The following is a 12,096-nucleotide window of genomic DNA, read 5'->3' on the forward strand; positions in this document are numbered from 1 at the left end:
TACTATTCTGGGTCTTTTATGTATAAAATAATGTCGTCTGCTTATAAGGATATTTTATGTTCCTCATTATTCATTTTCAGTCCTTTAATGTTAATATTGTCTCGTACACATGACGCCAACAATTCAATCACCATCGCGAAGAGTGAACTCGACAGTGGGCATCCTTGTCCCTCTCGTTAGTGCAAAAAAATCAGAGGAAGCTCCATTGGTAATGACAGCTTTAGGATTTTTATAGATTGCTTTAATCCAAGCGATAAAGTTCGGTCCCATATTAAGCTTGTCAAGTATAAAAAAAAAAAAAAAAGTTCGATTCAACCCTATCGAAGGCCTTCTCTGCGTCCAGCGATAGGAGCAGAGAAGGGCTCCGACTGGTGTCCAAATGATTTATTACATTCAAAAGTCTCCTTATATGGTCAGCAGAATATCTCCCTTTTATGAAACCCGATTGGCCTGGATTAATCAATTTAGGCAAAATATCTTCTAGTCTTTTTGCTAATAATTTGATTATAATCTTGTAATCGTGATCTAAAAGACTAATAGGTCTATATGATGAACAATTTAAAGGATCTTTGCCACTTTTGTGCAATACTGTGATATGTGCTAGGTTCATTGATTGAGGGAGTATTCTGTTATGAGATGGGATGAAGTTCAGTCCAAAATTCTTTATAAAATTCAGCAGAAAAACCATCTGGTCCTGGGCTTTTATTTATGGGCATTAACATAATTGTGGCCAGAACCTCTTCTTTTGTAAATGATGAGTTAAGGTATTGCTGGTCTAATTCAGACAATTTTGACAATTTCTTATTTTGTAAGTACTGGTCCAGTTGTTCTTGTGAATGAGAACTTTGAGATTTGTAAAGTTTATTGTAGAATTCAAAGAAAGCTTGATTAATCTCTTTAGGTTGATAATATGTTATATTATCATTGAGATTAATTGCTTTAATAGTTCTTTCAGTTTGTTCTTTCTTTAATTGATGGGCCAGTAATTTACTTGGTTTATTGCCAAATTCGTAATGCTTTTGTGTAACGTAATTCATTTTAGTTGTAATTTAATTTGAAATATTAAGTTTTAATTTGGCCCTGGCCACAATTAATTGTCTCCAATTGTCCTCTGTAGACGCTGTCTTATAAAGTGCTTCACATCTTATTACTTCTCTCTCAAGTTCTTGTGCTCTTTTTACTCTCTTTTTAAGGGGAGACACTGCAGGTGAATAGGGTAAAAAAATTAACTAATAGATATCAAGTTCAAGTTTCTTTAATAGTTGTCATACAGAAGTACAGAATACTTTCATACAAAATGCTTCTTACTGTTACGCTCCAGAGACTGTGCTAGACAAGATAGTATCAAATAACATAGTATAGCATGTAATTTAGAAGAAGAAAATGAGGTCACAGTGTTCGGTATAGACATATGTACAATGTTCTGAGTTACCATATAATATACAATACTATGCAGTGTACTAATGTACAGTACTATATAATGCAAAGCAGAAATGGGATGAGGTACAATTTAGGTACAATTTACAGTAAGGTGTACGAGTTGTAGTGCAATCCTTCATCAATAAATATAAAGTGTGGGGAGTGGGTGCTACAGTGTGTTTGTTTAAAGTGGGTGTGTGCTATAAAGTGTGTGGAGTGGGTGCTACAGTGTGTTTGTTTAAAGTGAGTGTGTGCGTGTGGATGTGTGTGCTATGTGCGTTTGGTGGTTGTTGTTGTGTAGTGTTCATTGTTCGTTTAGCAGCCTGATGGCCTGGGGATAGAAGCTTCTGAGTCTTTCTGTGCTCGCCTTGAGACTCCGGTATCGCTTGCCTGACCGCAGCAGTTCAAAGAGGCAGTTGTTCGGGTGACTGGAGTCTTTAATGATTCTCTTAGCCTTGCCCTTGCAACGCTTGTTGTAAATGTTCTGGAGGGTGGGGAGCCCCCCTCCAATTGTGCGTTCGGCTGAACGTGTCACTCTTTGTAGTCTGCTTCGGTCTTGTGCAGTACTATTCCCAAACCAGGAGGTGATGTTGCCGGTCAAGATGCTCTCTATTGTACATGAGTAGAAGTTCTTAAGGATCTTCTGACTGACTTGGAACTTCCTTAGGCGCCTGAGGAAGTAGAGGCGTTGTCGTGCCTTCTTCACAACACTGTCAATGTGTGTGGTCCATGTCAAGTCCTCGGATATGTAGGCTCCGAGGTACTTAAAGCTGTTGACTCTCTCAACCGGTGCCCCGTCGATGCTGAGGGGGCTGTAGTCCTTGACCCCCGACCTCCTGAAGTCCACAATCATCTCCTTTGTTTTGCTGACGTTCAGGGAGAGGCTGTTTTCCTGGCACCATCCCGCCAGGACCTTGACCTCTTCCAGGTAGGCCCTCTCGTCGTTGGCAGAGATCAGGCCCACCACCACTGTGTCGTCAGCAAATTTGATGATTGTATTGCTACTCCGCTGAGCCACACAGTCGTGTGTGTACAGGGAGTAGAGGAGGGGACTCAGAACACAGCCCTGGGGGGCCCCTATGTTGAGGGTGATGGATGAGGAGGTGCAGTTGCCTGCTCTCACCACCTGGGGTCTGCCAGTCAGGAAGTCCAAGACCCACTGGCAGAGGTCATAGTTCAAGCCCAGGTCCCTGAGCTTGGCTATGAGTATGGAGGGGACTATGGTATTGAATGCCGAGCTGTAGTCGATGAATAGCATTCTCACATAGTTCCCCTGCCTCTTGTCCAGGTGTGATGCTGCTGTGTGCAGCACATGGGCTATGGCGTCCTCCGTGGACCTGTTGGGGCGGTATGCAAATTGCAGGGGGTCACAATGAAACTTCCCCAGTTGATTACTTATATTAAGACAAGACTTTTTTGTATTACAAGTTTTCTGAAATTGTATGTTTAAATATGCAAATGAGGCATGATCTACTTAAATATGCACTAATTTGCATATAATTCCAGGACAGAAATCTGAACATTGGATAAAGCCATTTTCAAAATTATAGTTTCATTTTGTTGACATATTAGAGCCAAAGGTTATTACAGAGGGGATTTTGGATATCTCTTTTTATCACTCCATAAATCAGAAAATACTCCATTCAGTCAATTTTTATGGTAAAATTCCATATTTCGCCATGTTTTTAGGAATAAAATGTGATATAAATCAGGGTATGAATGCGATATCAACAAACCCTTCTGTAAATACCTTCAGAACATAGATATGACTAGAACTGGAGGGTTTGGTGTATGTGAGTGCTACTGAAGTGGAGATTTCTGGCTCAGAGTATGAGGAAAAACTCTTAAAACTCATTTTTGGGAAAACGCCTTCAAAGTTCTGTATTGTAAAATGCCATACTTTTTTTTTTAAACAGATATTTACAAACACAATACCTAATCAAACCATTAGTAATAGACAACCTAAACACATGCCTGATAACTGAATAATAATAATGATGTTATTGAACTGAACAGAACTACACACAGGCTACAAACAGTGTAGTACAGTGTAGTACCCCCTAATAGGCAAAAAATATTTGAATAGATATCACTATGAAACTTTCCCAATTTGTTATGTACATATAAACTAAGAAAAAATATATTGCAAGTTTTCTGAAATTTATGTTTATATATGCAAATGAGGCACTTCCCCATTAAATATGTGCACATTTATGGATGCAATAAGGCAAAATGATGTAAAATAAACAACTAAATGTGTGTTATTGACGTTTTATTGTCACTAGTTTCAAAGAAGACATGTTTAGGAAGCTAAATATAACAAAATCTCAAAATCAACAAAAAAAGTATATTTGACTATTCACCTGCAGTGTCTCGCCTTAAATGAACCATATGAAATGATTAGTCCTCTTAAAGTGGCGTTTGCAGCCTCCCAGATAATGTTAGGGTCAATGAGGGGGTCATTATTTTCCTTTATGTAGTTTGTAATCCATGTTCGCGTTTTTAATTAAAATTCTTCATCTTGGAGTAATGAATTATCAAATTTCCATTGTTTGGTAAACGAGTTGTTCCTATTAAACTGAATAGTCAGGCATATTCTGGCATGATCTGATAAAATGATTGGGCTAATTTCACAATCCTTTATCATGTACCGGTATATATATTTTGAGTAAATAAAGGCATAGTCTATTCTACTATACGAGTTATGTACATTTGAGAAGAAGCTGTAGTCTTTAATGCCTTGATGTAATTCACGCCAGACATCAATTAGGCCACTTTCTGCACATAACCCTTGAAGAAGTTTTGAGGATTTGGAGCCATGGTTAGTCTGACTAGATTTATCCAATGCTGTCATTGTTAGGTTAAAATCTCCCGCCATCACTCCAAAACATTTACAGTTTTCATTGAACAGCAACATCATGTCAGACATAAATGTGAGTTCGTCTGCATTGGGGGCATAAACATTCAAAAAAGTAATGGATGTTCCCCAAATGCAGCCTGAAACCAAGACAAACCGTCCGTTTGGGTCTGTAATTGTTTTTTCTACTGTAAATGGTATTGTTTTGTTAATCAAAATAGCCGTTCCTCTGCTATGACTTTTATATGAGAAATAGACCTGACCTACCCATTCTCTTTTTAACTTTGCGTGTTCAGTGTCTGACAAATATGTTTCTTGTAAAAAAGCCACATCTACTTTTTTTTAAGAAGGGATACATTTTTTTTCCTTTTAATAGGATTTCCCAAGCCTTTAATGTTCCACGAATTTATTATTATATCCGACATGGTAGTTGGTGCAATCTTTGAGGATTATCTGTGACTGTATACATTTGCCTCAAAAATATTGCTGTTGCTTTTATTAATAAACATAACCAAAAAACTAAAACATAGAATACAAAACATACATAGAATACACATACATAGAATAAAAAACATACATGAAATACATCAACCCACCCCAGCCATGGTTTTCTGAACCACGACATTTACCCCCTTACTCCTAGTAGGCCATAGAGAAACAATAATGGGAAAAACAAAATAACTGAAAAAGAATTAAATCTTTCTTATATTGGCCCCTGGAGTTCTCGTCTTCAGTGTAATCACTTCCTTTTTATTTCTTTTTACACCCCCTCCCCTCTTCACTTCCCCCCATGTTGTTAAATATTAGTTGGTCACCTGATATTACTGAATGGGGAGGGGTGTTTCTTATTAGGCAGACTTTTTTTCTTATTTTTTTATTTTTTATTATACTGCTGAGAGTTCTCCTCTCCACATACTTTTTAACATTCAGTCATTGTAACCTTCTAATGTTTGAGAGAAAAATATCAGTGCAAAACAAATACATATTAAATTCGTGCCATTCCTTGAACCCCCCTCCCTCCCTTCTTTTAGTCATGGTATCGTCCGTATGACGTCACACGTTGTTGCAGGAAGTACCGCTGCCAGTAAATACACGTTGAGAAGAAAATAAAGAAAACAACCGATCGCGACTGTATTGGCAAATCAATACCCCTTCCTCTGGGGTTTCAAAGTCAAATGATTTGTCCGTATTATAACAGTCATAATGAGGGGGTGCAAACAAACAAAAAACAAACAAAAAAACGTAAATGTCATCTTCTTACCTCCACCCTGGGTAACGGTTTACAAGGCAAAACTCAGTCCAGCTCGTCTGCGAATGATTCTGCCTCTTTTGAATCGTCAAACAGGAAAATTTTGCTTTTATGGAGGATTCGAAGCCGGTGAGGGTATGCAAATCCTCAAAACATGCCCTTTTCTATGAATATCTTGGTCATCCGGTCAAATTCTCTGCGTCTTCGACGCACCTCTGGGGGCAGGTCCTGGCGAATGGTGAGTTTGGCTTCCCCCTTGGCGATTGTAGACTTCTTTGCTGCTTGTAGGATCAGCTCTTTGTCCCCGATTCGTAAAAAGCGGATTAGGACTGGTCTGGGATATTTCCCAGCGTGTGGTTGCGATTGTGGTCGCGCTGGGCGAAACACTTGTTCCAGTTCGAGTGTTTTTTCCAATGAAAGCTTGAGCCAGCTGGGTAGTTTGTGCTGAATGTACTCAGGTAGAGTTTGGTCACCCTCCGATTTCTCTGGAAGCCCCAGCAAAACCAGATTTTTCCTCCTCCCTCTGTTTTCTAATTCATCCATTTTCATCTCCATTGTTTTTAATATCTTTTCGGCTCGGTGTAACTCTCGCTGGGTTGTTTGCAGGGTGTCTTCTAGTGTAGAAATCCTCTCTTCTGCTTCATCCAGGCGCTGCTTGTGTTTGTCGACTGCTTTGTTTGTTTTAGTCAGTCCTTCTTTAATCGCCGATACTTGGTTTGTCACCTTTTTATATACGAGTATCGATACCGTCTAATCGGCCCAGTATCGCAATGCGTTGAGATTTTAACTGACATAATTTCGACCAGAGTGGGGTAGTTGTCGTCTGTTTCAATTGTTTGGTCGTCGACACCTGGTTTGTTTCGCTGGCCTTTCCTTGTTGTTGCCATCTTGCAAATCACCACGTTTTATCAAAAGCCTTTACTTAGTTTAAGTCGAAACAAAATTATTGAAATTGTCCTTGAGTGGAGGTAAGAATTGTAAAATGAATCACTGAGACAGTGTAGAGCTCTTAGTTCAGGCAGCCATCTTGTTTCCCAGCAGTCAATGTTTATTTTTTTTTAATATTATTTCTTTTATTCGATTTTAATATTCTATACAGTCTCACAGACCTCGGTGTATCATTGGGACTCATTCTGAGACATCAAGATTGCAATGTCGGCCGAATCATGCTAGGTGGCAGTATCTTATATTTAGTATTTTATATTTGTTGTTTATAGATTTTTTTTATAAATGTCAATGCACATTATATTAAATTAATGATGTTCAAATAAAAGCCCAAGTTGTAATCTATCAAATGGTTTTCATTTGATAGATGTTACATGTTACATGCCTCCCGCAACCCTAATCTCCAGCAAATACATTTGTATTATATTCATAGGACGTATCTCACACCTAGGAAGCTGTTTGCTATGGGACTGGTGACCGACTATGTGCACTTTGTGCTCTCTGAGGGCCACTGGCACTTATATGCACATGTTTTGGGATTGCCCACCAGTAGCTAGTTTTTGGAAATCCATAACGACTAAACTTTCAAACATAAACCTAACAATCCCACTTATGGCAGCGACACTACTTCTGAACGATATATCATTACTACTACCAGCATCCATACAACAGAAAATAATCATTCTGGCGGGTGTTACTGCAGCCAAGAAGCTGATAGCCATGAGGTGGAAAAAACCTACTGGATGTTATTCATATGTAAATCTCTACTGCTCGTATAATTGGAGTGGGACAGGCCAGCATTGAGCTGTGGGTCGCAGCGGGCGAGGAGGTCAAGACCACCATAGTGGCGGTGGGGGTGTTGATCCTGGGTGGTCCGGCGGTCCAGGGGGGGGGGGGGTCTAATGTATTTTGTGGTGTTTGTGTTGTTTTTATTCTGTATTTCTTTAAATTTTATTTCTTTATTTCCGATTGTCTTGTCGTTAATATTGTTTAAGTATTGTCCTGTGGTGTCTTGAGTATTATTGTGTTACTGTATTATGTTGTGATTTGTTGTGAACAAAAATTAAAATAAAAAAAAAAAAAAAATTGAAAAAAATTAAAAAGAATATTCAAATAAAACATTCAAAATGTGTGCACGTGTTGCTTTGAGGATCTCAAAGCGTGCTCTGTATGTTATTGTGCTGTATGTATTAACATGATAAATCAATTGAGCACTAGGGCTGAGCCCAAACATTCGAACATTTGTTCATTACGTTGGCATTCGAATTGTAAATCAACATTCGGGAAAAAGACATTTAATAATAAAAAAATTATAAAAATGTCTTCTATTAATTCTGTTTAAACCAATGGGGGTTTTCTTCACAGTTGCAGATAAAGATTAGGCTACACTAATATTATAGTATTAAAAGAAACTGATGAGTTATATTCATTAAAGAAAGTTGATTTAATTGATTTAGTTGGGCTGGGGCTTCTCCCTGGGCTGGGGCTGGAAAGTTGATTTAATAAAAAATAAAAAAAATATATTTAATCAGATTACCGGTAATCACTTTATACAAATTGAGGATTTAGTTTGAGGATAAAAAAAACCTGACGAAGTTCGAATCCCAAAAACAGGCTTTGGGGACAGCCTTATTGAGCACATTTAGAATGGAAAGAATAACTGACTACATGGTTTACGTCCCTCGCTGTGTTTATAACGTGTGTGTGTGTGTGTGACTACCTCCTGTAAGGGGCTGAGGGAGGGCCTGTGGCGCGTGAAGTCCAGGCGCCGGTGGGCCAGGTTGAGGGCAGGTAGGTGGTGCAGGGCCAGGTCCTCTGGTAGCAGCAGACTCTGGACTAGACCAGGCTGCTCACACTCACTCAGCAGCTCCGTCACCTCCACGCTCAGACCCAGCTCTACAACACACACACACGTGTAGGCAGAGATGATCTGTCAATGCCGCTACTTGTAATATGAAACCCCTAGAAGGCCTGAAATGCATGTTGAAGCTTGCATAAACACACGTCTAACAATTTCCTGATCTTCCCGATCTAGCAGTAATCACGGTCAGAGATCGAGATTGCCAAATGATTGACGGAGTTAGATGCTCGAGTCGGGAGTGGTATTTGTACAATACCGTGTACTTCGGCACACGCCTCACATATCGGCATGTAACTCAAGAACCGCTGAACGGATTTTGTCACCTGGCTATCGACGGGCAACAAATAGGGCTTTAATTCGATATATATATTGTAGGGATGCCCCGATCACGTTTTTTGCCACCGATCACCGATCACCGATCGTCGTGAGCCATATCGGCCGATACCGATCGTTTTTGATTAAAAAGAAATTAAAAATTATTTTATATAATTTTTTTTTTTTTTTTTATAAAATATATATATTATATAATTAGACTTGTACTTGTATTATCTGCGAGACATCGCCACCACGCAACAAGTCAAAATGCTCGCTATCTGCAAACAGCTCCACTGTCTGTGTGTACTCTAGTAGCCTCCAGCTACCAAAAAGGATTCTCCGGCGCTGCAGCGGGACCCTATTGGTAACGTTATGCTTTGGTCATTTAACATTCAGCAAGCCCTCAGCTCGAATACGCATTCAATCAATGTTATAAGACATTGATATCAGGAGCTATCTGTAGCTACTGCTAGCCGGCTAGATGACGTTAAGACAACTATTTAGTTCAATCGGACATTTCGTTTTGAACAGTGAATTAACGTCAGCTAACGCGAGCTAACGCGAGCTAACGGAGGTATCAACATGCACTACAAGACTTGCTGGAGCATTTGTTGATATCAGGAGCTATCGGTAGCTAGCCGGCTAAATACCGTTAGACAATGCCTACTAAAAGTGAATAGTTGACTGGGTAATTTTGTTTAAACAGTAACGATAGCTAGGTAGCTAACGTTAGCTCAGGTCGAATGCACTATCTAGAGACTCAGCAGAGGAGGTCCGCCTCCTGTGTTTACAAACTCTACACGGGTACGGGCGGGGCTAGGGAGGAGGAGCAGTTTGCAGGTCCTGTGCGTCTGAGACAAGCGAGTGAGATATCCACTTGATCAGTTTCCGCGATCTGCGAATATGACTAATTATCGGAATTCCCCGATCGCATATTTATACTAATTATCGGCCGATAACGATCGGTGGCCGATCGATCGGGGCATCCCTAATATATTGTATAAAAAAATATGCACAACCGAGCCGCTAGAGTCGCCAAAGTGCCGGTGGGAAATCGTCCTCAAGAGGGCCCACATGTGGGCCGTTGCAAGTGGATTTCTTAATATATATATATATTTACAGATCTTACCAAACTTTAGATAATACTACAGCAAACAAGGTGTTCCTGGCGTGTGATTTCATGTTGAGAGTTTGAGCACAGTGGGTAGATGGTGAAATTGTTAGACATTATGTGCCAGAGAGCTGGAATTCTGTTGTGGCTAGTTGAAAGAGGCACTGAAGCCACATGCTAACTAGTTAGCTTACAGTTGAAACCAAGAGGCACTGAAGCCACATGCTAACTAGTTAGCTAACAGTTGAAACCAAGAGACACTGAAGCCACATGCTAACTAGTTAGCTAACAGTTGAAACCAAGAGGCACTGAAGCCACATGCTAACTAGTTAGCTTACAGTTGAAACCAAGAGGCACTGAAGCCACATGCTAACTAGTTAGCTAACAGTTGAAACCAAGGGGTCATCCCTATGTTCCCCGGGTTCTATGTTCCCCGGGTTCTATGTTCCCCGCTTTTTAATTTAAATTTTTTAAAGGGTTCTATGTTTCCCAATCCGCAAAAGGGTTCTATGTTCCCCGGGTCCTATGTTGCCCCTATGTTTCCCATGTTCCAAAAGGGTTCTATGTTCCCCGGGTCCTATGTTCCCCCTATGTTTCCCCGGTAGCGATAAAGGCTCGCCACAGCAGTGGATTTCAAAGATAGCCACTTTTATAGATAATTCATTTGTATCGCAATGGAGTCACAGATCTAGTCGGGCCACGTAGCATTATGTCGACAAAAATCAAATACAATAAACAAGTGTAAAATAAAGAATTTTAAACGAAGTTTAGCCTATTAAATCATTTTATAAGCGTTAAGTTTATTTGCGGTTTGTGTGAGAAGCATCCATCTGCAGAACAACAGCCCAGCTCTCTCTGTCCCCACGCTGTCAGGCCGTCACAGGCCCGCTCAGCAGCGCCACCCACCCAATGGCTGAATTGCCAATGGCTGAATTGGAGTATTGCACTGTGCGGGATTGATTGATTGATTGAAAACTTTATTAACAGATTGCAGAATGGGTACAGTACAGTTTCGTCTTGTTTACATCAGGGTCCCCCATTTTCAATTCATAATGACATTTATGACATACTCAATGCAGTACTGTTACATTTGTGACATACAGTAAATATATACAAGGGGGAGGGAACTACATTTATGATGAATTGAAAATGGGGGACCCTGATGTAAACAAGACGGAAGTCTTTCTCTGGTCTGCATCTCTTAACAATTGTGTGTATTGAGCTGTGCTGTACTGTACCCATTCTGCAATCTGTTAATAAAGTTTTCAATCAATCCCGCACAGTGCAATACTCCAATTCAGCCATTGGCAATTCAGCCATTGGGTGGGTGGCGCTGCTGAGTGGGCCTGTGACGGCCTGACAGCGTGGGGACAGAGAGAGCTGGGCTGTTGTTCTGCAGATGGATGCTTCTCACACAGACCGCAAATAAACTAACGCTTATAAAATGATTTAATAGGCTAAACTTCGTTTAAAATTCTTTATTTTACACTTGTTTATTGTATTTGATTTTTGTCGACATAATGCTACGTGGCCCGACTAGATCCGTGACTCCGTTGCGATACAAATGAATTATCTATAAAAGTGGCTATCTTTGAAATCCACTGCTGTGGCGAGCCTGGGGCGAGCCTTTATCGCTACCGGGGAAACATAGGGGAAACATAGGACCCGGGGAACATAGAACCCTTTTGGAACATGGGAAACATAGGGGGAACATAGGACCTGGGGAACATGGAACCCTTTTGCGGATGGGGGAACATAGAACCCTTAATTTATTTATTTTTTAAAGCGGGGAATAGAACCCGGGGAACATAGAACACGGGGAACATAGACATGTTCCCGAAACCAAGAGGCACTGAAGCCACACGCTAACTAGTTAGCTAACAGTTGAAACCAAGAGGCACTGAAGCCACATGCTAACTAGTTAGCTTACAGTTGAAACCAAGAGGCACTGAAGCCACATGCTAACTAGTTAGCTAACAGTTGAAACCAAGAGGCACTGAAGCCACACGCTAACTAGTTAGCTAACAGTTGAAACCAAGAGGCACTGAAGCCACATGCTAACTAGTTAGCTAACAGTTGAAACCAAAAGGCACTGGCCACATGCTAACTAGTTAGCCAACAGTTGAAACCAAGAGGCACTGAAGCCACAAGCTAACTAGTTATTACAGTTGAAACCAAGAGGCACTGAAGCCACAAGCTAACTAGTTAGGTTACAGTTAAAGGTGCCCCTTTGGTTTCATTGAGAAATGTTAACCACGATATTAATTGCTCCTTACTAGGAAAACTGGGGGATGGATGTAGATGGATTTGGTGTCTGTTGAACAAAAACTAAATTCAAA

At 40.3% G+C, this 12,096-nt stretch overlaps 1 protein-coding gene across 1 annotated transcript in view; it reads right to left on the reverse strand.

Moving 5' to 3' along the window:
- Positions 1 to 12,096, reverse strand: part of smg5 (SMG5 nonsense mediated mRNA decay factor) — a 94,686-nt gene that overhangs the window by 13,779 nt on the left and 68,811 nt on the right. The window contains exon 15 of the mRNA XM_084336248.1: positions 8,191 to 8,366. Within this exon, the coding sequence (XP_084192374.1) occupies positions 8,191 to 8,366 (176 nt within the window). The remainder of the gene's footprint in view (positions 1 to 8,190; positions 8,367 to 12,096) is intronic.

Source organism: Notolepis coatsorum (assembly GCF_963971535.1).
Source record: "Notolepis coatsorum genome assembly, chromosome: 19".
Classification (NCBI taxonomy): Eukaryota; Metazoa; Chordata; class Actinopteri; order Aulopiformes; family Paralepididae; genus Notolepis; species Notolepis coatsorum.